Genomic DNA, 26,678 nt, shown 5'->3' with positions numbered 1-26,678 from the left:
TTTGGAATACGCAGTACTTATAAGCAACAATAACCCCGGCTGCGCACGGGATGTATATTTCAAATTTTTCCGCGACGCGGCGGCGAGAAAAAATTTTTATGTTCGAGTGGCGATAAGCACGAGGGACTTATTATGAAAATACCCCGACGTGCTTTAGCGCGAGGTTATTTTCAAGTATAACTTAAGCGTGCCGGTGTTTTTTGTGTACTAAACCCTCCGGGATTAGTGGTAGGTCCAAACAATTTGACATTTTACTTCTATGTAATATCTAGCTATATGAGCTCAGTATGGAAAATATGAAAGGAAATGGGGGAACTACCCTACACAATACATAGTAAATACATAGTCCAAAACTATGGTACTATGACATTTGAAATTGGCGTTATATCTAACAATTATTCGCTCCTCAGTAGAACGATGAATGATCTCGCCGAGTACAGGGGAGTCGAGTTAAGCCTAGCGCAAGCGATTAAAGGTGAGCTAACTAATGATATCGTGTCTTGCAGTTCATCAAAGTAGACGACTATATACATGGCTTATAGCAAACACGAGACAAATTATCCGGAAAAATCAAATGTATAAACCGTTCGAGACAGTTCCGGAACTGTTCCAATAGACATATTAATGAAAGAGTTTAAGTAAGGTAAGCAGTGTGGTGGAGTTTTTTGGCCAGGCCTGCTTATTAGACCGATCCGTAGATCAAGTTTATTTACTGTTCCTTACGTTAAGCACCATTACGGTCAAGTGAATTTTTTACCAATGCGGTCGTAGTAGTTCGTCAGTGAAACAAATCATCAAACACGTGACAGTGCGCGGTTGAATTCTCGTCGGAATATCAGACTCAAATCAAATCTTGTTGGAGCAACATTAGAGGGGACGGATCTATAGAAACTATTGCCGGTGGTTATTCATCAGAGCGAATAAATAACAGCGGGAGACCGGGATTTTTAAATTTTTTTAGCAGCGGAGGCCGGGATTATCAGATCTTATTCTATCCGGATAGGGGTTTCATAACTTTTGTACCACTCAGTGGTATTGACTAACGGCTCATGTTGAGAATGAACAGGTTGACGAAGTTGTGAATATAAACAAGGAATATAAAACAATAGGTTTGACAATGCGCCTGCCAAACCCAGTGTTAAATTAACATATAAGTAATTACAGCACATACTTATACCTCAGCTAAACAGCGCTATTAATCTACCTAACACTAACGAACCCTATTGTGGTTTATGAATTATGTGCTCATAATCAAATAAACACGGACCAATTAGGAAATTCTCCGATTCTCAAGAGGCATGACGTAAACCATAATCATCGGAACCAACGCTATCACCTAGTATATTTAAAAAAGATATAAGCAAGCAAATAAGCACATAAACAGCCGAAGGGTAAACTTGGTTACAGCATGAGTAAGTAAAGGTCATGATATTTGAGCATTTTATACGGTGGGGGACGTAGTGCGAGGTCACCTGTAGCAGGCTGGACATGACACGCAAGATGCATCCATAGACATCAGCACAGTCCCGTGAGATGTTAAATCAGGTCATTCCAGTGAGGGAAAGTATGTAGGGGCACATAACAATGGTAAAGCCAGATTTAATAAACAAGTTCCGTCAAGAACACGTATTTATTTGGAGGGACGCCGGAACGGTCAGCCAATGGCAAGGTCCAGTTAGTTCAGGTGTAATAGCAACCAAGGCCGGATGGTTACCTTTTTTTACAGGGAGAGACGCGGGGAGTTTGGCCCGGGACTTGGTTGCTTTAAGTGGTTGTTGAGCCTGTATTATGTTATGCAGGGCTGAGCCAACAATTATCGGACAATCTTGTTTGCGTCAAACATAGCTCTTAGTTACGGCCAGCGTAAATAGATCAATGAACTGAATCCAACTGATATTTAAGGAGTGCGGAGAAAATCTAACGATTGAATTTATGATTCAATTTGTCCCTCGGAAGTTTCTGCGAAAACGATCCTTTGCAACACTTTGTTTAAAGTTGACAAGCTTTTTCGTTGATAGAACAGGAAACTGTTCGTGCACATTTCTACGAATTGCGAGAGAACGTTTCCCTTAGAGAATATTTCTGTTTCTTGACATAGAAAGTTTTATAGTAACGAGTACTTTAGAATAGTGTTGACACGAACCTCACCTTAGTAATAAACCTGTAGGTACCTTACGGACTTATTTAAATGGTACGAAAGTCGGTGGTTTTTTCGCAGAAAAAAAATTCATATTTAGACTACTCAAAATTTAGGTCAACATACTTATTTTCGCATATTAATTTCTTACGCTATTCTCACAAAAGCTTCAGAAATCTCGTCGATCAGAAGGCCCTTTATTATGAATTCATTATACGCGATTTCATATCTAATCTCTCATCAATTATAGTAAGTTATAAATTATTGATTCATCAAACAATTTAATGAACCACTAGTATTCGCATCATTGAGTTGCTTTAAAACAATTGGGACACGTTCCTTTAAAAATCAGGCAAGCTCTGTCAATAACCTTATTGGCCATGGCCGGTGAAATTTCGGGATTAGTTGCCATCTAGTGGATAGATAACACAAACTGTCGGTCTCTATACCTCTGGCAGGAGCATAAGTAAGTTAAGGCCCTTCATTTTGTAAACTAAGGAGATGAACAAAATCCCAAACAACCTTGATTAATTTGGGTGTCACGAAAATGTTGACGGTTTTTAGGTTAAAAATTTCCATATTTTTTCGTTTTCCAATCAATTTAAATCACCGGAAACTTATGTCAATCACTAATAATATTGTCCACTCGTAAGGTAAAAGTTCTCTCGCAATTCGTAGAAATGTGACGAACATTTCCTGTTCTACGAAAAAACTGTAGACTTTAAACAAAGTTTGCAAAGGATCGTTTCGCAAAAGCAGAGGGACAAATAGAAACAACTAATTTCCAATCTTATTTTCTCACGACTCCACTCAACATATTCAGTGGATTCAGTTGCATTGATCTATTTTACGCTCCGTAACTAAGGCTATTTTTACGCAAACAAGATTTCCAGGAATTGTTGCTCAGCTGATAACATAACTCAGCTTCAAATAACAATTACTACAACCAAATCCGGCAACTCCTCGTTCTCCTAAAAAAGGTAAACCCTAACAAAAAACAACCCGGCTTGTTGCTATTACCACTGACTAAATCCTGACCTTGTCATTGGCTGACCGTTCCGGCGTCCCTCCAAATAAATACGTGTTCTTGACGGAACTTGTTTATTAAATCTGGCTTTAGCAATTGTTTGTGGTCTTCCCTAACATACGTCCTCATGGAGACCTGAGTAAACCTCTCAAGGGACTGCTGATTGTAGGTGCTTCTTGCGTTTCAGATGTCCAGCCTGCCTAAGAGGCTGACCTCGCACGACGTCCCCCACCGTATAAAAAGAGCAATTATCCATGCCTTTATTACTCCATTACTCAAGTTTTCACCATGCCGCTGTTTAATTGCTTATTTGCTTGCTTATTTATCTTTTACAATTTTCAGTGAAGCGTCGGTGTCAGATGATTAAGGTTGTAGACTCTGAGAATCTGAGAATTTCATCAGTTGGTCGTGGTATTTATTATTGAGCCATAATTTTCATATATTCCACAATAGTGTTAGTGTAGTATGATAGCGCTGTTTTGATGCGGTATAAGGTGTTGCTGTAATCTTAAATATGATTTAATTTAAAAACTTTTGGCAGCTCATTTGTCAAACCTATTGTTTTATATAGTTTATATTCACAGTTCTCAACCTGTCTTCATTCAACATGCCGTTAGTCAATTCCCCCTGTGTGTACAAAGTTATTAAACCCCTCCGGGAGAGAATAAGCTTATGATATCCCGGCTCCGCTAAAATAGATTATTGATTATCCGCTCCGCTGTTAGTTTTTCCCGTGAATGTATAACCCCGGGCATAGTTTCTATAATCCGCCCGCCTATTTGCTCAACATAGATTTGTTTTGTTTTGATTATCACGAGAATTCTAACTCGCGCACTGCCACTTGTTTTGATGATGTGTAGCAGTGACTAATACTACGACGGCATTGGTACAAAAGTAACTTGACCTATGGCCTTAACGTATGGAACTATAATACACGTGATCTACGCTATCGGTCTTATTGCAGGCTGTGGCAAAACTCCAACCACCACTAGCTTACATAACTTAAACTTTACATTAATTGTATTGGAACAGTTTCCAGAACTTGTCTCGGACCGGTTAAATTTTATTTTGTCGGTTAATTTTGTCGTGTCTTGATATAAGCCATGTAATATAGTCGGTTAATTGGATTGAACTTCATGACTCGATATCACAGATTTAGACTCCACCTTTTATCGCTTGCCAGGCTTAACTCGACGACTTAGCCGATATTCATTCACGTTCTGACTGAGGGAATAATGTTTAGATATAACGCAATTTCAAAATGTCATAGCTATCATTAGTTGTAACATTGTATTACTATTGATTTTGTAGGTAGTCACCTTATCTCCAATTTCATATTTTCAATTACAGATCTCATATAGCTAGACATTAAGGTAAAATGTCAGATTCTGTGGGACCATAGCACTAAACGGAGGCGGTTTATAAACACATAACCCGGCACGCTAAAGTTCTATTAGAAATATCCCTCGTGCTAAGCACGTCTGGGGTTATTTTCATACTAATCACTCGTGCTTCGCACTCGAATTATTATAAATTATTCCGCGCGTCGCTCGGGAAAATTGAATTATAATCCCTGCGCATTGCCAGGGGTTAAGCTTGTGTGCTGTATAATACTCTTTTCATCAATAATTATCGAGATTAACTGATCTACCGGTAACGTAATTACATACCACCGTCTCTCATCAGACCTGTCGGAGATTTAATTGATAAGTGTAGAAATTCTCTCGGTAATACGAGATGTAACCGTACAAATTCTATTATTACTTTTACAATTATGTACAAGACTTCTCCGTTGAGAATCTGCCAGGTGTTTAACCTGAATAATTCAGAAATCAAACGCCTTTTTGATCGAATTTAGGATAATATGCGATACTGAAAAGAAACTTCTCACCAAAATTAAGTACAATACTGAACATTTGCCAGGAACTACACGTGTTACACTTAATAATCTCTGAAATCAAAACGCCTTTTTGTTATAATTTATACGTTATTCGATACTGAAAAACACACTTTCTTCACCTTTATTTCCAATCTAACTGCCTGAAACGATTCAGTCGCACCACGTAGCATGATTCAACAGTAAAACTCTTCAAACTTTACTTACACGGCCCTGTCAATCCCGGTACAAAATACTGGACTCCCATCCCATATTAAATAACGTCATAATAAACAGGTGCTGTGCGTCATAACACACTTCCGTGACTGTGTGGGATGTTTAACTAGGAGTGTGGTTTGTTTCCAAATATATTGTAATGTTTTGCTCTGTACACACTTTTTTAGAGATTTTACCGACGTATTCTCTAAAATCACCTAATTTGTTCAATTTTAGGGAGGGGCACCAACAGGGGAGGGGGTGCCAACAGGGGGGCGCTTTTTCGGCGGGGGCGCCAACAGGCAACGTTACGCCACTGGCTGTGACGGGCAAAATCAGATATAATGATGATACCATCATTTTTAGCATCTACTTTACTGCATCTACTACTCTACTTTACTGCTTCGAGGCAACACACTCATTAATGCACACCCAGAGGTGTGCCAAGAACGTCATTATTAGATGGTTACAATTATCCTGCGGTTAATTTACCAGATTGATATTATTGAGGATTAAATTCATAATTCATTCATTAATAATAAATCAGGAGTATTCTTACCAAACGACCTTAGAACTTGTAGGAGTACAATTACATGTGTAATGTAAAGAATTACAATTGTCTTAATCTATACTAATAATTATAATTGTTGTTAATACCAACTCACAATAGGACATTGGTGGTCGAAATGGTCAAGTTATTTATCATGATCCTCCTTTATTATGCAAATATTCTATGTCTCGGTATAATTTACTCCCTCCAAAGCTATATCTGACACAGAAGTTGCCTCTGTCTACTAAGACATTATATAGATTAGTTCCTAAAGATCAATTTCAAATCAATAACACCTAACATAAGGTGGCAGAATGTTTTAACTAGCTGATAAGACGTTTTATAGCTGATAAGACATTTTGATGTAAAAAGTTATTTGAAGTATTTTCAATATTGTAAAATAAAGTGATCAATACAAAAATGCAATTGATGCAACAAATTTTCAACAGTATTTATAATAAAAATTAGAAATTCCTGTAAGCCGACCTTAAATGTTATGATTTAAAGAAAAATTGGAGGACGTCGCCGCTTCGAGTAACATCAGTCAACGAGAACTATAATTTCTGCTTCGCAGAACGTTGATTCACAATGTCAATCCTTTTTAGTAGCTCGGCGAGCCCCAGTGGTGCATCTCGCCGATCTACGGAAGGTTGCGAGAATATGCGCGGCGCGACCCAGTAGTGCATCGCACTACAACCAACAACGCAGAACGTTGCTTTGCTTCGCAGACCAACGATCTCGAAGGGTTGACATCGTCAATAAAAATAAAACAAGTGACATTAATTGAAGTATAGAATTGACAGTAATTTAAACATTAAAATGTAAAATTTGATTAATTATACCCATTGATTAACGGGTGATACTCGTAAAATATTTGTTCCGATATTTGTCGACGAGTCCAACTCTGCGCGCGTCCTGGTAGGTTATAAACATACAAACCCATTGACGGATATTACTCGTCTAAATTTCTTCAACGTAGCGCGCGCCGCTTTCTTCTCGACGGCAAGTGCTACGAAGTAGCGCGCGCCGGGTTGTCATACGCTGTATGACCCGCCGCGGGTAGACGTTAAAAACTAGTGGAGCCGCGGCAAAGTAAAAATGCGCGGGCAATTAAAAAATTTTTAATGTCCCCCTCACTTTGTATCTTTGTATTATTAGAAAAAACCATCAAATTCCTGTCCAAATTTTTTTTGTAACAAAATCAAAAATTTATAATCAGGGTGTTGTAAGTTTTAATACACTTAATAAAGCGGACAAAAAAGCTTTTTATTTTAAAACAATATATTCGGTCCCCTTTGTCCTGTAACACTTTGAAAAAACATGAAAACATGAAGTTTTGACGCGAGACAGGAATGGCAGTGAGCAAAAAATTAACAGTAGCAGGAATAACACCGAGAAAGTTTAAAAAGGGTAAGACAAAAAATAACTCTAAAATGGAAGAACCGAGGAGGATTAAATAATGAGAGGGGAAATAACGTCGGCGGGAATAAACAGTGATTTTTTTTTAACGAAATGATCACTGAGAAGGTTGAATATTTTTAAACCTAAGAATTGAGACAGAAATATTGAGAGGGAGAATGAACGTCGAACGAGAAGAACATTGAGACAGATTAAATGGAGCCAGAATGAAGTCGAGACGAGAAGACATTGAGACAATTAAATAGTCAGAGGGAAAAATGAAGTCGAGACAGAAAATGAACGCTGAGACAAAGATTAAAATAGTTAAACAAAAAAATGAAACGAGACAGAGTTGAATATTTAAAAACAGAGAATAACGTTGAGACGATTGAATAGGGATGGTGACAGATCGAATAGTTGACGGAAAATATCATAATATTTAGTTTAATATCAAATATTAAAATGATTGCCGGCTTTTAAAGAAATTTTAATTCAAACTAATTATCTATTTTTTCAAATTTAGTTTTTTTGAAATATGGGATGCCACATCATGGGGGTTCTGCAGTTTTTATTAATTAATGCACGGACACATCGCCATACGTCAAACTCGGGACTTAACGAGGAAATATTCTGTTTGAAGCTCCCGCCAATCCCTTTATATGTCTTTTCCCCTTTCTTCTTTCTTTTATCCCCATTTCCCCAAACCTCATCTCTTTATTCTTCCCCTCGTCTTTGATGCTGGAAAATCGGCATTTTTTTACTCTGCATCAGCGGCCAACCCCCAATACCCTTTCCCTGAAAAAATAATATCGGATTTTATATTTTTGACTTTTTAAAAAGAATTGGAAGCAAAGCAATGGGGAAAAACCTTGAAAAAACCCTGCAAAATGGATTTGACTTGATGCAGGAGTGAAACCCATGGCGTAACAAAAGGCCCTGCTGCCCCCGGTGCAGGGGGGCGCCGTCTTGGGGGGGCGCCAAATCGTCGTTTGAATGTGGACTTTTCGAAAACTTAAAAAAGTACTACAAAACTGCGCGTTTTTGCTCTAGATCACATTTTTTTAGAGTTTTTTCCCGGCGTTTTTTCTTTAAAATCAGCAATTTGTTAAATTTTGGGAGGGGCACAAAAGGGGAGGGGGCCAACAGGGGGGCGCTTTTTTGGGCGGGGGGGCGCCAACGGAAAACGTTACGCACGGGTGATAACCCGTTTAAAAACGACAAAATTATCTTTGTTTTCCAAACCCCTGATAACAACCAAGTCCACACGGTCCCTCCCCTCGGGGGTCAAAAGTAATGCCTGCCTTTGATATTGATAATAATATTTACTGTGGAAACTTCATATTTTCTCTAAAGCAGGTCCAAACCCCCCTACTCGCCGCGGACGCACGGCCATAGACATGAACGAGTTATAACCTAAAATTTTTTGCATTAAAATTTGGAAGTAAACATGCTACGATAAAATTTAACAGCCTTTTCTTTTACAAGAACGGTATGTTTCTTAATTTCGGGGTTGCCCTCCCATTTCATTAAAACCATCATCGATGCTTGAAAAATATGTCTGCAGGGGATGTGAGCCTGCTGAAGTTTCTGGGGTGCAGTTGGTCCTCTGATTTTCGTTGGTGGGCTCAGACTGGTGAGAGGATTTCACAGGAATCTCCTCAACGCCCTTTGCCACTTTGTTTCCCCGTTACCTTCTAAAATTACGGCTTTTTATTAAAAAATCAAACCCAAAGAGAAAAACAAAATATTTTGTGCTTTATATTAAAAATTTTACTACAAAAAATACTCGTTTCCCCGAAATTTGCCTTGCAATATAATGTGTAAGGAGTAACTACTGAGCTAAATATAAGTAACCTGACAAGACAGAGAGTATTTTCTGTTCTCGGAGAGGAAAAGGGGAAAACCCTTGGTCTACTTTTTTGAAGAAAATAGTGCGTTACTATTGTCACTTGTCAGAGAGTTAATACTGAGTGGAAAAATAATGTGAGAAAATGTAGAGTAACATGTGAAGCGAGAGTTAATACTGGTGGGGAAAAAATACTGAGAAAAATGTGATTTACACTGATGAAACAGGAGTTGATATGAGTCGGAGAATAATTTGAGGGAAAATGTCTAAAACACTGAGAAGATAGGGGTTTAAACACGTTTGGGAAAAACTACGGGGGAAAATATAGGAAAAACTGACAAGGCAGAGGTTAATACTGGTAAAGAAAACTGGAGAGAAATGTGGAAACACTGATAAAGACAGAGAGTTAAATGAGTGGGAGAATAACTCTGGAGAAATGTAATTACACTGTAAAGACAGAGAGTTACCAAAAATGAGAGAAAAACTATGGGGGAAAATGTAGTTTTAACCTGATGAAGGCAGAGAGTTAATAGTGTGGGAAAAAAAATTCTGGAAGGAAAGTTAGAGAATACTGATGAAGATGGAGTTAACAGTTGGGGGAAATAATATGAGGAAATTAAGTAACACTGCAAAGCGGAGTTAATATGGTGGAAAATACTGCTGAGAGAAATGTAGAGTAACACGATAAAGACAAGATTAAAATACTGGTGGGAAAATTGAAAAAATGTAGGTTCACTGAGAAGCAGAGAGTTGATACTGGTGGAAAAATAAATTATGAGGGAAATTCTAGAGAAACATTGAGAAGACAGAGATTTAACCTGAGTGGGAGAATAAATGAGGGAAATGTAGAATAACACTGATGAAACAGGGGTTGATACTGAGCGGAAGAATACTTGGGGGAAAATTAGAGTAACACTGACGAAGACAGAGGTTAAATACGAGGGGGAGAATAATTCTGAAGGAATGTCTAGGAAACATGATGAAGACGAGTATATATTTATACAGCCGTTGTCAGACCTTCTTCTACGCTGCGACAATTGGCTCAATGGTGGTCCAAAAAACTAACCTAACAACCTTAGCAGTGTACAGCGGTGGGGAACATCCTCAAAACGGAGGGTTACCTCGACCCCGGAGCAGCATAGACATCATCACCGGAATCATCCTTTGATCGGGTGATGGAAGGGGGAGCAGCGGCTCCCCGACCAAATCCAAAACCATGGATATAGAGCGGGTAAACAAAAAAGGGAACCTAACCACCCACACAAAATTTAATAAACAGTTACTAAAGGCTATCAGTCTCAACTCTAAAGGGACAAGTCAAAAAAACACATGAATGTTGACATTGGTTTAAACACAGAAAATTCCCCGACTCTTGAGTATGAGGAATCGAAAATGACACCAATACTAACAATTTACACGCGGCTCCAAAATGAATGAAAAGTTGGGGCGGAGTGTAATTGTGGCAACGAAAACCCCACAGTGGGGGAGTCAAACCACCTGGGAATAAAACTAAACCGCTTCCGGCCAAAACTTTCCGTAGGCATGCGGCAAAATATTGGGGAATCTGGACCAAAACTGAAAAATAACAAAATCATAGCCGGGCGACAATAAGGCAAGGGAAAACATCAAATCAATCTAAACACACCCGGCTATAAGGAGCTAAACCCAAATAGCAAGGGACAATCAAAGTCCTCTCATGGATACCACCCCCAAAGGCTCATGGCAAAAAAAGGGCAGACTCTTTCCCAAAAAAAGGGGCCCCCCAAAAATCTGGCCCCGCCAAGTGCAACTACCAATCCCAAAAAGTATTATGGAAGGGAGCCTGCGGGTATAAGTCATCGGAAGATGAGGGAAAGGGAAATTTTACCCCACACTCACTTTAAAACGGTTGGAAAAAAATTCGCCAGACAATCCCGAAACTTGGCAAAGAGAGCACAAGAACAGCAACACAATTCCTCGGGGGACTTTGTGAACAAACTACCCATAAATAAGTAAACCCGACAACGGCCCAAAAAACCGTCCACCTGTCTCATGAAAGGGGAGACAAGAACCACTTTTTTGGGTCGTCCCCCGAAATGGTCTTACCACGAGGGGATATTTTGACTCCTACCCCGTGGAAAGAATAGGGGAAAATTTTCTTTCCCAAAGGGACCGGGTTTATACAAGAAACAAACGTTTTCCAAATGTGGAGAGGACAAGGCTTAACCCTTGTTTTCTTACAGTTTAATGTCCCGGGGTAAGCACGGGGGCTTAAATGTCCTCTTAAGGGTTTTTTGATTATTCCTTGTAAAAAAACCCTGCCCCTACAAAGAAAAGATGAAGACGAGATTTAAATACTGAGTGGGAGAAAACTACTGGTAAATATAGAGTAACATGACGAAGACTGGGAAAATTACTGAGGGGAAGAATAATGCTGAAGAAAGTGAGAAACATGATAAAGAAGAGAGTTAATACTGAGGGGGGAGAATAATAGAGAGAAAGTAGGTTCATGATGAAGACAGAGATTGTCTGGTGGGAGAAAAATTACTGAGGAAATGTCTGAGTAAACTGATGAAGACAGAGATTTAAAACACTGAGGGGAAATAACTACTGGGGAAATGTAAATAACACGGAAAGACGAGATTGTACTAAGTGGAAACTGGGGAGAATAACTCTGAGCAAAATGAGAGTAACACTGCGAAGACGAGAGTTAATACGAGTGGGAAAAATAACTACTGAGCAATATAGGTAACACTGCCAAGACGAAGTTAATCTCATGTGAGGAAACTACTGGGGTAAATATGAGTAACACTGAAAAAAGACGAGAGTTAATACTGAGTGGGGAAAAACTAATTGAGAGAAATGTAGAGAAACACTGATGCGACAGAGAGTTAAAACTGAGGGGAAAGATACTTGAGAAAATGTAGGTTACACTGATAAAGACAGGATTTAATACTGGTGGGGGGGGTAGTACTGGGGGATATAAAGATAACACTGACGAAGACAAGATTTAATACTGGGGGAAGAATAATGCTGAGAGAAATGTAAAAACCCTGATAAAGACGGATTAAAATGGTGGGAGAATAACTACTGAGAGAAATGTGGGTTTAAACTGAGAGACAGAGATTTGATACTGGTGGGAGAATAACTAGAAAAAAAATGTAGTTACACTGATGAAGACGAGAGTTAATACTGATGGGGGGTAATTACTAAAAAAAATGTAGGAACAGTAAAGACAGGGTAAACAATGATAGGGGGACAAAAAAATATAAGTGCTGATTTTAAATTTTAACTACACGTAATTTTGTGTTATTCGTGAACCAAAAAATTCACATGGCCAAAATTTAGTGATCGTTTCATCGTTTGCAACACCAATAAAAAGGGAAGAAAATGATTTTATATAATTTTTAGGGGAAAAGGGTTTTAAACAAAACAGAATTTACAATCAAAAAAAGCGGAATTTTTATATAAGTTTAAATATAAAATGTTTTTAATATTTTTTGAATTTTAATTTATTATATAAAGGATCATAGAAGTTGTTAACCCTGATCATAACAATTTGAGGTTTAAATACTTCGTCTTAAACCTAAAGCCAGTCATATCTGTTTTCAATGTTTTTATATGGAGTCCAATAACCTTTGTGTTTCCTTGCTTTTTTATTATCAGTTTTTGCTCAATGAGGCAGAAGGAAAGTCACTGACGAAAAATAGCTTCAGCATTGACAACTTGCAATGCACCCATTAGTGGTAACCCTTTATGTGGGCTGCCAATCACACGCGTGAAAAAAACACTCGAAACACGACCATGTGCTCTTTCAAATTCCCAAACTTTTAACTTTAGTCTTCTTGCATATTATAATATGATCTACTGATGCAGGCGAAGCTAGGTCAGAACGCAGCAATGTGAACCGACGAAACCGGAAACAGGTAACCAAAGATCTCTGAATTCTCTGGTCCATTATTCAGTTCTGATGATTCCACACATACCTAAAATGAAGTAAATGTTATGAACAGTTATTTTTTAAAAGAATACTAACTTGTATTATTTTTCTTCCCAATATAATGATATATACCAGTAGTTTGGCAGTCCAATATATTTCTTATATAAGATAACTGTATCGAGTGTACTTCTATATATAACAAGAATCAGCTCTACAAAAGAGAATTGGAGTTGCTAAAAAATAGCAAAAAAACAAATACATCTAAGTTGAGGTCAAACACAATGAAAGTTTTCCAATGTGAAATTAATAGAAACATTTCCAATGGAGTTTTTTAGAGGGTGAGACCTTTTTAAATAAATTCAATGTCTAAAACAGAATTGCATATACTGCATAGGCTCAATAAAATGTGACCTCCAGATCAGCAAAATTAGGGCACTGGGAGACCTGCATAGAGTCCACTATAGTATTAATATTAGCCTGTACTGGCTCAATAAAATGTGACCTCCAGATCAGTAAAATTAGGGGCGCTGGGCGACCTGCATAGAGTCCACTAGTATTTAATATTAGCCTGTACTGGCTCAATAAAATGTGACCTCCAGATCAGTAAAATTAGGGGCGCTGGGAGACCTGCATAGAGTCCACTAGTATTTAATATTAGCCTGTACTGGCTCAATAAAATGTGACCTCCAGATCAGTAAAATTAGGGGCACTGGGAGACCTGCATAGAGTCCACTAGTATTTAATATTAGCCTGTACTGGCTCAATAAAATGTGACCTCCAGATCAGTAAAATTAGGGGCGCTGGGAGACCTGCATAGAGTCCACTAGTATTTAATATTAGCCTGTACTGGCTCAATAAAATGTGACCTCCAGATCAGTAAAATTAGGGGCGCTGAGACCTTTTTTAAATAAATTCAATGTCTAAAACAGAATTGCATATACTGCATAGGCTCAATAAAATGTGACCTCCAGATCAGCAAAATTAGGGGCACTGGGAGACCTGCATAGAGTCCACTAGTATTTAATATTAGCCTGTACTGGCTCAATAAAATGTGACCTCCAGATCAGTAAAATTAGGGGCGCTGGGAGACCTGCATAGAGTCCACTAGTATTTAATATTAGCCTGTACTGGCTCAATAAAATGTGACCTCCAGATCAGTAAAATTAGGGCGCTGGGAGACCTGCATAGAGTCCACTAGTATTTAATATTAGCCTGTACTGGCTCAATAAAATGTGACCTCCAGATCAGTAAAATTAGGGGCACTGGGAGACCTGCATAGAGTCCACTAGTATTTAATATTAGCCTGTACTGGCTCAATAAAATGTGACCTCCAGATCAGTAAAATTAGGGGCGCTGGGAGACCTGCATAGAGTCCACTAGTATTTAATATTAGCCTGTACTGGCTCAATAAAATGTGACCTCCAGATCAGTAAAATTAGGGGCGCTGGGAGACCTGCATAGAGTCCACTAGTATTTAATATTAGCCTGTACTGGCTCAATAAAATGTGACCTCCAGATCAGTAAAATTAGGGGCGCTGGAGACCTGCATAGAGTCCACTAGTATTTAATATTAGCCTGTACTGGCTCAATAAAATGTGACCTCCAGATCAGTAAAAATTAGGGGCACTGGGAGACCTGCATAGAGTCCACTAGTATTTAATATTAGCCTGTACTGGCTCAATAAAATGTGACCTCCAGATCAGTAAAATTAGGGGCGCTGAGAGACCTGCATAGAGTCCACTAGTATTTAATATTAGCCTGTACTGGCTCAATAAAATGTGACCTCCAGATCAGTAAAATTAGGGGCGCTGGGAGACCTGCATAGAGTCCACTAGTATTTAATATTAGCCTGTACTGGCTCAATAAAATGTGACCTCCAGATCAGTAAAATTAGGGGCGCTGGGAGACCTGCATAGAGTCCACTAGTATTTAATATTAGCCTGTACTGGCTCAATAAAATGTGACCTCCAGATCAGTAAAATTAGGGGCACTGGGAGACCTGCATAGAGTCCACTAGTATTTAATATTAGCCTGTACTGGCTCAATAAAATGTGACCTCCAGATCAGTAAATTAGGGGCGCTGAGACCTTTTTTAAATAAATTCAATGTCTAAAACAGAATTGCATATACTGCATAGGCTCAATAAAATGTGACCTCCAGATCAGCAAAATTAGGGGCACTGGGAGACCTGCATAGAGTCCACTAGTATTTAATATTAGCCTGTACTGGCTCAATAAAATGTGACCCTCCAGATCAGTAAAATTAGGGGCGCTGGGAGACCTGCATAGAGTCCACTAGTATTTAATATTAGCCTGTACTGGCTCAATAAAATGTGACCTCCAGATCAGTAAAATTAGGGGCGCTGGGAGACCTGCATAGAGTCCACTAGTATTTAATATTAGCCTGTACTGGCTCAATAAAATGTGACCTCCAGATCAGTAAAATTAGGGGCACTGGGAGACCTGCATAGAGTCCACTAGTATTTAATATTAGCCTGTACTGGCTCAATAAAATGTGACCTCCAGATCAGTAAAATTAGGGGCGCTGGGAGACCTGCATAGAGTCCACTAGTATTTAATATTAGCCTGTACTGGCTCAATAAAATGTGACCTCCAGATCAGTAAAATTAGGGGCGCTGGGAGACCTGCATAGAGTCCACTAGTATTTAATATTAGCCTGTACTGGCTCAATAAAATGTGACCTCCAGATCAGTAAAATTAGGGGCGCTGGGAGACCTGCATAGAGTCCACTAGTATTTAATATTAGCCTGTACTGGCTCAATAAAATGTGACCTCCAGATCAGTAAAATTAGGGGCACTGGGAGACCTGCATAGAGTCCACTAGTATTTAATATTAGCCTGTACTGGCTCAATAAAATGTGACCTCCAGATCAGTAAAATTAGGGGCGCTGAGAGACCTGCATAGAGTCCACTAGTATTTAATATTAGCCTGTACTGGCTCAATAAAATGTGACCTCCAGATCAGTAAAATTAGGGGCGCTGGGAGACCTGCATAGAGTCCACTAGTATTTAATATTAGCCTGTACTGGCTCAATAAAATGTGACCTCCAGATCAGTAAAATTAGGGGCGCTGGGAGACCTGCATAGAGTCCACTAGTATTTAATATTAGCCTGTACTGGCTCAATAAAATGTGACCTCCAGATCAGTAAAATTAGGGGCACTGGGAGACCTGCATAGAGTCCACTAGTATTTAATATTAGCCTGTACTGGCTCAATAAAATGTGACCTCCAGATCAGTAAAATTAGGGGCGCTGAGACCTTTTTAAATAAATTCAATGTCTAAAACAGAATTGCATATACTGCATAGGCTCAATAAAATGTGACCTCCAGATCAGCAAAATTAGGGGCACTGGGAGACCTGCATAGAGTCCACTAGTATTTAATATTAGCCTGTACTGGCTCAATAAAATGTGACCTCCAGATCAGTAAAATTAGGGGCGCTGGGAGACCTGCATAGAGTCCACTAGTATTTAATATTAGCCTGTACTGGCTCAATAAAATGTGACCTCCAGATCAGTAAAATTAGGGGCGCTGGGAGACCTGCATAGAGTCCACTAGTATTTAATATTAGCCTGTACTGGCTCAATAAAATGTGACCTCCAGATCAGTAAAATTAGGGGCACTGGGAGACCTGCATAGAGTCCACTAGTATTTAATATTAGCCTGTACTGGCTCAATAAAATGTGACCTCCAGATCAGTAAAATTAGGGGCGCTGGGAGACCTGCATAGAGTCCACTAGTATTTAATATTAGCCTGTACTGGCTCAATAAAATGTGACCTCCAGATCAGTAAAATTAGGGGCGCTGGGAGACCTGCATAGAGTCCACTAGTATTTAATATTAGCCTGTACTGGCTCAATAAAATGTGACCTCCAGATCAGTAAAATTAGGGGCGCTGGGAGACCTGCATAGAGTCCACTAGTATTTAATATTAGCCTGTACTGGCTCAATAAAATGTGACCTCCAGATCAGTAAAATTAGGGGCACTGGGAGACCTGCATAGAGTCCACTAGTATTTAATATTAGCCTGTACTGGCTCAATAAAATGTGACCTCCAGATCAGTAAAATTAGGGGCGCTGAGAGACCTGCATAGAGTCCACTAGTATTTAATATTAGCCTGTACTGGCTCAATAAAATGTGACCTCCAGATCAGTAAAATTAGGGGCGCTGGGAGACCTGCATAGAGTCCACTAGTATTTAATATTAGCCTGTACTGGCTCAATAAAATGTGACCTCCAGATCAGTAAAATTAGGGGCGCTGGGAGACCTGCATAGAGTCCACTAGTATTTAATATTAGCCTGTACTGGCTCAATAAAATGTGACCTCCAGATCAGTAAAATTAGGGGCACTGGGAGACCTGCATAGAGTCCACTAGTATTTAATATTAGCCTGTACTGGCTCAATAAAATGTGACCTCCAGATCAGTAAAATTAGGGGCGCTGAGACCTTTTTTAAATAAATTCAATGTCTAAAACAGAATTGCATATACTGCATAGGCTCAATAAAATGTGACCTCCAGATCAGCAAAATTAGGGGCACTGGGAGACCTGCATAGAGTCCACTAGTATTTAATATTAGCCTGTACTGGCTCAATAAAATGTGACCTCCAGATCAGTAAAATTAGGGGCGCTGGGAGACCTGCATAGAGTCCACTAGTATTTAATATTAGCCTGTACTGGCTCAATAAAATGTGACCTCCAGATCAGTAAAATTAGGGGCGCTGGGAGACCTGCATAGAGTCCACTAGTATTTAATATTAGCCTGTACTGGCTCAATAAAATGTGACCTCCAGATCAGTAAAATTAGGGGCACTGGGAGACCTGCATAGAGTCCACTAGTATTTAATATTAGCCTGTACTGGCTCAATAAAATGTGACCTCCAGATCAGTAAAATTAGGGGCGCTGGGAGACCTGCATAGAGTCCACTAGTATTTAATATTAGCCTGTACTGGCTCAATAAAATGTGACCTCCAGATCAGTAAAATTAGGGGCGCTGGGAGACCTGCATAGAGTCCACTAGTATTTAATATTAGCCTGTACTGGCTCAATAAAATGTGACCTCCAGATCAGTAAAATTAGGGGCGCTGGGAGACCTGCATAGAGTCCACTAGTATTTAATATTAGCCTGTACTGGCTCAATAAAATGTGACCTCCAGATCAGTAAAATTAGGGGCACTGGGAGACCTGCATAGAGTCCACTAGTATTTAATATTAGCCTGTACTGGCTCAATAAAATGTGACCTCCAGATCAGTAAAATTAGGGGCGCTGAGAGACCTGCATAGAGTCCACTAGTATTTAATATTAGCCTGTACTGGCTCAATAAAATGTGACCTCCAGATCAGTAAAATTAGGGGCGCTGGGAGACCTGCATAGAGTCCACTAGTATTTAATATTAGCCTGTACTGGCTCAATAAAATGTGACCTCCAGATCAGTAAAATTAGGGGCGCTGGGAGACCTGCATAGAGTCCACTAGTATTTAATATTAGCCTGTACTGGCTCAATAAAATGTGACCTCCAGATCAGTAAAATTAGGGGCACTGGGAGACCTGCATAGAGTCCACTAGTATTTAATATTAGCCTGTACTGGCTCAATAAAATGTGACCTCCAGATCAGTAAAATTAGGGGCGCTGAGACCTTTTTTAAATAAATTCAATGTCTAAAACAGAATTGCATATACTGCATAGGCTCAATAAAATGTGACCTCCAGATCAGCAAAATTAGGGGCACTGGGAGACCTGCATAGAGTCCACTAGTATTTAATATTAGCCTGTACTGGCTCAATAAAATGTGACCTCCAGATCAGTAAAATTAGGGGCGCTGGGAGACCTGCATAGAGTCCACTAGTATTTAATATTAGCCTGTACTGGCTCAATAAAATGTGACCTCCAGATCAGTAAAATTAGGGGCGCTGGGAGACCTGCATAGAGTCCACTAGTATTTAATATTAGCCTGTACTGGCTCAATAAAATGTGACCTCCAGATCAGTAAAATTAGGGGCGCTGGGAGACCTGCATAGAGTCCACTAGTATTTAATATTAGCCTGTACTGGCTCAATAAAATGTGACCTCCAGATCAGTAAAATTAGGGGCGCTGGGAGACCTGCATAGAGTCCACTAGTATTTAATATTAGCCTGTACTGGCTCAATAAAATGTGACCTCCAGATCAGTAAAATTAGGGGCACTGGGAGACCTGCATAGAGTCCACTAGTATTTAATATTAGCCTGTACTGGCTCAATAAAATGTGACCTCCAGATCAGTAAAATTAGGGGCGCTGAGAGACCTGCATAGAGTCCACTAGTATTTAATATTAGCCTGTACTGGCTCAATAAAATGTGACCTCCAGATCAGTAAAATTAGGGGCGCTGGGAGACCTGCATAGAGTCCACTAGTATTTAATATTAGCCTGTACTGGCTCAATAAAATGTGACCTCCAGATCAGTAAAATTAGGGGCGCTGGGAGACCTGCATAGAGTCCACTAGTATTTAATATTAGCCCCCGCCGCGCACGAGTGCGCGGTTCCCCCTGTATCGTCAGGACGATAAAGGAGTCTTGCATCAAATATATAACGTTAATCGCAACCACATATCGCAACGTATGCATTTAGTACTATAACTATACTATGAACCGATACGAGCTAGCTGTGAGTTAATTGACGATGTCAATTCATCTCAGCTCGGCGCGGCACACTAGTAACGCATCGCGCTACAAGCTGTGAGGGATTGAAAACATTTAATTATTGTTAAATTATCTGTATTTTAAATATTTATACTTGATACTATTTTCACAATTACTTTAAAACAAAAACTGACTCGAATCCTAAAGCATGAACAGCTGAAATATCGTTTTACAAGCACGCGCTATTTGGAGCAGTTAGCAGCAGTGGGCAGCAGTTAGCGGCAGTGAGCAGCCGTTTTCAAAAGTTGCGCGCGTCGTGTTGCTCTAACCAGAGCCCTCTTGCTTGCAGTATAAGCGCGTGAAACAAGCGCGTCACGCAGTATGTTTAGACACATGGCTATACATGTACTATGTGAACGCGTCGTGCGCTACGCAGTACACAGTAAAACATGCATAAAACTGCTGCTAACTAACTGCAGCAGTGAGCAACAGTTGGCAGCCTAGCAGTTAGTTGTCATACGTTGTATGACCCGCCGCGCACGAGTGCGTTGCTCCCCCTGTATCCTCAGGACGATACAGTGAAACGACCGTGGGGGTCACGACGTGATACAAAAATTTATTGTGTTCATCATCTCTGGAAAGTGTGTGATGAGGTGATAAGTAGAATTGAAGGAAATAATTATTTAGAAAATAAAGTAAACATAATGATTAATGATTATTTGTGGTTTCTTCCCTATCTAGCAAAGAAGACGTTTATTAACCTGAACTAAACCGTTTGGGTGTAATTTAAATTTTAAAGATATTTTTATGAATATTTGTGATGATCTTATGTATCATTGTGTTATGATTTGAATTGATTTGTTAACAGTACACTACAATGTAGATGTTTAGAAGGGGACTTTGTATTTTTTTGTAGATACCATCTTCTTTAAAGCCTTAATCATGATACCGGTCATTCGGCTGAATCGACCAAGGAGACATTATGTTACGAAGATGTGCCATTTTTCTTCGCTCCCTATGGCAGGCTAGGTGACACTGGGAGTCGATTAATTTGTTCATTGTATATTTTTGAAATGTCTTGCAAGTGTTGTATGTCGACTGCATAGTATAGTCCATGAAACCATGTTTGGTCGCCCATTTAATCTCATTTCATCTTGCGAATCATATGACTGTTGACATTATTCTTGAATCGGTGTTACACTGACATAGCTTGGACATTTCGGGCAGCACTTGATACTTCTTTTGGGGACATATATGAACATAGTCTTGAAGTTGCAAATAATATTAATAGCAATGGACCATTTCCGTTAGCTGTGCATTGTACTCAGCTAATTGGAACTTGATTTGATTAAATGTATCATTTTATAAATTGTAACTTTAAACTTCAAGCTATTGTAGATACCTTATTCATCACTTTAAACTTATGTTTGTTTCCATAATTTAGGAGATACACCATGGCATGTTACATGTAGTTAATCCATTGGAAAGTGCCCTTGCTCAAAGTATGAAATGGATCTCCATCTGATAGCTGTTTCCGCTGCCTCAATTTTGGGATCTCTCATCGTTCTTGCTATCTTCATAAGCTCAGGTAACAGAATGATTTGTTTATCAAAAGGTGAGCCCTATATTTAAATAATTTGCGGATAGCTGACACAGTTTGTACTTCGTTTGTACTTCCCTATCAATAATTTGTATAAACCATTTTTCAGCGTGGTTTGTCCTATGGAAGCTGCTTCTATCAAAAATGCCTGTTTTTAGGGCCATGTTTGGTTTGGACAGAGAAGAAACTGTAGCTGATCAGGCAGCTGTTCCACCTATAACAGGGAAAGCAAGGAACAGAAAAGTTGATTAACATGTTTTAAATATAAAGTGCTTCCTTATTATATTGCAATCATTGAGTGTACTGGCGGTTTTTTCACTATTTTTACTTGGCATAGATCTGCGCTGGTTGTAAGAAAATGTGCTTGAAAATGTTAGATTTCGTAAAAGTGTTATTAATTCATCATAACAGGCATAAATTACCAACATTAAAATTTGTTTTTCAGATAATGACATACAGTTAATCATACTTCATTAATTTGATAAGAGTATAATAATAAGAAATTTAAGAAACATTTTTAAAGAGATAACTATATACATTGAAAGATCTGCTGTTGTTGTTTTTATATTCTTGCAGGACCATTCTCGTTATTAAGATATTAATAATCATTAAATAAATTTGAATTTTTATCTTTTATGAGTAGCTGAAATAAGGGGCAAGAGCAAAGCTTTTCAATTATTCAAATTATTATAATTTTTATAAATTTGTTTAAACGATTTCCAAAAGCAAATATGATAGAAACTTTTGCTTGACTACACAGTTTGGGAATGCAAAAAAGTTACTGCAAAGTATTTTTTGTTGAATAGAGACTACTTCTAGTGGGGACGTGACATAAATATCAACTTGCAGACTTTATACCAAGTCCCTATCAGTTTTCTTGGCAACTAAGTGTTTTTAATATAATGATCTTAGTGTGTTTTAATTTATGTTCAGAATTTGATGTTAACAATTTATTTTCAGTGTCTGCAATTGACTATCTGATTTCTGATTTCATAAACTGACATTAAACTACAAAAGAGTTTCTTAACCGAAACTACTTTTATCTGCAGCGCATGATTATAATTTAAGCTAAAGCTTTAATAAAAAACTTGATGCAAACAGTATTTCATTGTTAACATTGCCATTGTACTGCTTAGAAAAGATTTATTTTCATGAAGTGAAGGGCGGTCGAACTATTCGATGACCCTGTAGAGGAATCTACGAACTTTACAAATTATACAAATTATTATTAAGTTAAACCATTTCCTCTGTATATATAATAGTTTATAGGGATGTATTCAGCTAATAGTGGCAGACGTCATGAGAGAAGGTTCGACACAAACAGACCTGAATTATATGAGGTTGGTGCATTTTCAATTAGTAACACCAGTCATTATTTAACCAAAGACTGCTATTTTAGTATGTTGTGCATTTGTTGCTTTTAAATTAGATTATTCCGAAATTTTCGGAGTATTTAAAAACTCTGTTTTTTAAAGAGATGACACCAAAATTCATAAAAATTGTGTCTGCACTCAACCCCAAGTAACTTATTGTAAGCTAATCTTGTCTGCTACTCAGCATGTAATATATTAAACTTGCCAGGAGGTGAAGTTGTTCCGAAATGCTCGTGAAAGGGAAAAGTATGACAACATGGCTGACTTGTTTGCGCTCATCCAAACACTACAGTGCCTGGAAAAAGCTTACATTAAAGATGCTCTTACAGCTAAAGAATACACTGAGGCGTGCTCCAAACTTTTAGCACAAGTCAGCGTGAGTAGGCAAGCTTCATTTGTTGAGGCTAGGTGGGGGGGGGGGGGGGGGGGCTGGGATACTTTCCTAATTTATATATCTGACATTCTGTAGTACATGAACTGAACTGTTGTAACATGGACTGTAAAATTATCTGTGTCAGTAGTGAATTATCTAATTAATTTAGTGTAACATATTTTGTCGTAGGCAGCATTCAACCTGGTTAAATCGAGTGCCTACCCAGACATACCAACATTTATGAAGGAGTATTACCTGGACTGTCCTGCAGCCTTACAGCGAATTGAGGAGGGCAAGCCAATCACTATACAGGATAACCAAGGTAAATACAAAACTTAATTCTAAATAATGTAAAAATATAATAAAGTAATGTCCTGTTTTTTAGCACAGCTGTCCAAAAACTACCAAACATTTAATCATCCAAATCATTTCAGGAAATATCAGCAAGAGTATAGCTGATGTGATATCTTTGTACATCACTCTGTGTGACAAACTTCAAATGGATATGAGAGCTAAGGATGAGCTGTACACCGATTTGAAATGCTTGGCAGATGTTCTAGACCGGATGAGTAACCTACCGTCCGACTTTGATGGCACGAAGAAAGTATATTTCTGGTAAGTTCTTTATGTTATTTCTGTGTCCAAGTATTTAGTATTACTCGATTTTTTCCTTTTTGACTATCGCATATTGCAAAATACACAGTACATCAACTACGAGAAGGAAAAATATACAACTAAAGCCTCAGGCCCAAGGAAATGTAACACTTTAATAATAATTGTTCAACATAAAATCAGGTTCACATTAAAACTCCGCCCAATTCCAGTCATAATCCTAAGAGAGTAAGAGCTTAATATATTAAATTATTTTCTTAAGGTAGCTCATTTAACAAGTTGAATTTAACAAGTTGAATTTGCTCAGGGTTGGGGAACTGGGACAGTTGTATTTAACAAGTTGAATTGGTCAGGGTTGGGGAACTGGACAAGTTGTATTAACAAGTTGAATTAGGTCAGGGTTGGGGAACTGGACAAGTTGTATTTAACAAGTTGAATTTGGTCAGGGTTGGGGAACTGGACCAAGTTGTCTGCACAGATACCGCTAGATGAAGAGCAGGTCAGACAGATGGTATTCGACCTGGAGTCCAGCAGGGAAGCATTCGTCCGAACACTTGGATAGGAACTGGGCTGCAACTTGCTGAAACTTACAGAAATTAGAATTATTCTTTGTTTCATATGAACATAACTTCATAGTTGATCGCTTGGAAATTCGATGAATTATTTTATTGATGCTTCCCTTATATGATAAAATTTCGATTAGACTCTGTGAAGATTACCAGAGAAAGTTTGATATTGATCCTGAATCAAAGTTAATCGCAGTGTTCGAACTTTAATCATTTATTTTGTCGTTCAGAGCCTTACAGAATTACAAAATATCAGGTCCTTTTTGTACACTGATCAGACCTTGCATAATTAATTTTTTAGATCTGAAATTGAAGCTACGTTTTTAGGATACTGGGTATTAGGTTTGCAATATGTTAGCATTTCAAATACCTAACACTGATTTTAAAGGTGTATTTTAAATGGGCACTTTTTGATAAAATGAGAAATGTAATTTTACCAAATGTTGAACTCGATAACAATTGTACAATTTGTTCAATATTGTGTATTTTGTAAATATTTATGTTCTGATTTTATTATCACGTTTACTTTACATGAAACCAATAATATATTCATCAGTTCCGTTAGATAAATTTATTTACTCTTCATGCTGTTCTACAATATTAGAATGAAATATGAAGATAACAGAATTTATATTACAAATTATTTCACAACATCTTGAGTCCAAGACTCAAGTATGGTTACATGTTTCCTAGACTGGAATATAAATGTTTCCATCGATGTTTGCTTTGTATCATACACCAACAACTACAAACGCACATTCCCTTGACCCAATTATCTTAAAGGAATGTCAAAGGAAACTCTGAAGATCCTGGTGGCTGGAAGTGTGCAAGGAAACTTCAAACAGCTCTGTTCACGTGTAAACACTGTCAACTCAAAAAGTGGGCCCATTTCACCTTCTCCTCATCCCTGGTCATGTGATCGGAGATAACGCTGAGTCCTGGCTCAGTCTCAGAGATGGCACTTACAAGCTGGATGTTCCCACTTATATTTTAGGTGCTACAAAAGAGTCACATACCGCTTATTTCTCGCATATTGGTAGACGGGGAGGTTACAGAAAATGTGACTTATTTAGGACGGAGAGGTGTGTACACAACCACCTAACGGATTATCTATAGCTTATATCAGTGGTGTGTTCGGAGATGGCATGTCAAATGAGCCTCACTGTTACACTGAAACAGATCTGAACATTCTACAGGCTCAGTCAGGTGTTATGAATGGTATTGATATTCTCATCACTAGTCAGTGGCCCTCTGATGTCCTGAGGTACGTTAAAAAACCAGATTTTAAAGTACCCGAGGGTATTCCTGAGTTGTCACATCTTGTCAACACCATAAAACCTCGGTATCACTTCGTATCAGGCCCGTACTATGAGCGACTCCCCTACCGCAACCACAAGATCCTGCACGAGAAAGCAACGTATTGTACTCGTTTCCTTTCCTTAGACTGTGCAGGAAATAAAAACTAAGAGTAGTGGTTGTATGCTTTAAATTACGTTCCCATGAAACACCTTACTGATGCGGAACTGAGAAAACAACCTGCAGAAACCACAGAAAACCCTTACATTGAGGTTGAAAAGAGCAAAACAAAGTAGAGATTTGAAGCCGCAGCACTTTTACAGCACGGGGTGACAAGCGCAAGATGACCTGCTGCACCCGGTGGTGCTGACAGCACGGAGAAGAAGAAAGAGATGTTGCTGTTCTGTTTTGAAATCACCAAATGTTGAGCAACATTTAGTCCTATCTGTTGGTGCTTCGCATGTATTTAGCGCTTGCAAAAGGCGCATTAAGCAACGACCCCGTAATGATTGTCCCGACCACCACATTAAAGTTCGCAATTCTTGGAACCAAACCAGCAAGAAGACGTAGAAAAAGTTCAAACGAGCTTTAAGAACCCTGAACAGAACCAAACAAGAAATCAACCGACAGTGTTCTTTGAGCGCAGTCTGTCCACGTCACACATGCAGATACAGGCTGTACCTGTATCCCGGTACTCGGTCAACGACATTAAGGACGTGTTCTATACCTTTGCTGATAAGTATAACCTAGAGGTACAGGAAATACCGGTTGGTGAGGATTGGAAGGAATGGTACCTCCTGGAAGTGATTACTTCATTGCTGAGTTTGAAAACCGGATAAACCTGTGTTTTTGTGTTCTCAGAAAGTCCGGTTCCTCTTCAGTTCGGCAGGAAGTGTTGGCATCTGAGGAACTGCTCAATATGCCCAGGGAGAGTTAGCTGGAAGGAATGTAAAATATCTAAGAGCAAGAGGAACATTAGTTAAGCAGTACAGAAAATCTTTTACCGAGTTTGATCCTTTCAAAGTTGATGATTCAGATAGTGATTCAGATTGATAAATTGGTAACAAATGTTGATTTCTTATATTATTATAATTATCATTTTGTGATATAATGCATAATGCATAGCATATTGACGAAGCGTTTTCTATTTCAGTTGACACACTTTTTAGTATCTATTGTTGTAATGGATAAATTGGTCTTAATTTTGCGTATTTTATTGTTTTATCATCGATTTTCAGAAAAGTAA

The 26,678-nt window shown here is 38.7% G+C and overlaps 3 protein-coding genes, 1 long non-coding RNA gene and 1 pseudogene across 4 annotated transcripts in view; 4 read left to right on the top strand and 1 right to left on the bottom strand.

Annotated features, from left to right (window-relative positions):
• The window catches only part of LOC134826129 (uncharacterized), a 365,739-nt gene that overhangs the window by 9,478 nt on the left and 329,583 nt on the right, over window positions 1-26,678 (bottom strand). The window lies entirely within an intron of this gene.
• The window catches only part of LOC134826135 (uncharacterized), a 53,990-nt gene that overhangs the window by 16,425 nt on the left and 10,887 nt on the right, over window positions 1-26,678 (top strand). The window lies entirely within an intron of this gene.
• LOC134825909 (uncharacterized) lies at window positions 21,162-21,685 on the top strand. The gene is made up of 2 exons (XR_010161636.1): window positions 21,162-21,200; window positions 21,322-21,685. It is a non-coding gene; the product is annotated as an uncharacterized LOC134825909 (long non-coding RNA).
• On the top strand, window positions 22,484-23,914 carry LOC134823605 (vacuolar protein sorting-associated protein 28 homolog). The gene is made up of 5 exons (XM_063835140.1): window positions 22,484-22,552; window positions 22,794-22,961; window positions 23,148-23,280; window positions 23,393-23,573; window positions 23,878-23,914. The coding sequence occupies exons 1-5, from the start codon at window positions 22,484-22,486 to the stop codon at window positions 23,912-23,914; spliced, it is 588 nt and encodes a 195-aa protein (XP_063691210.1).
• Window positions 25,636-26,585, top strand: LOC134823593 (CWF19-like protein 1; annotated as a pseudogene).

This window comes from Bolinopsis microptera, chromosome 1, assembly GCF_026151205.1.
Source record: "Bolinopsis microptera isolate Bmic1 chromosome 1, MBARI_Bmic_1.0, whole genome shotgun sequence".
Taxonomy (NCBI): Eukaryota; Metazoa; Ctenophora; class Tentaculata; order Lobata; family Bolinopsidae; genus Bolinopsis; species Bolinopsis microptera.
Note: the sequence above shows the minus strand (reverse complement) of the source record. Positions and strands in the feature narration are given on the sequence as shown.

Coding starts and splice junctions, on each gene's coding strand:
- LOC134823605 (XM_063835140.1), top strand. CDS start 22,484: ATGTATTCAGCTAATAGTGGCAGACGTCATGAGAGAAGGTTCGACACA. Junction 23,281..23,392: donor CACTATACAGGATAACCAAG/GTAAATACAAAA, acceptor AAATCATTTCAG/GAAATATCAGCAAGAGTATA. Junction 23,574..23,877: donor ACGAAGAAAGTATATTTCTG/GTAAGTTCTTTA, acceptor GAATTTGCTCAG/GGTTGGGGAACTGGGACAGT.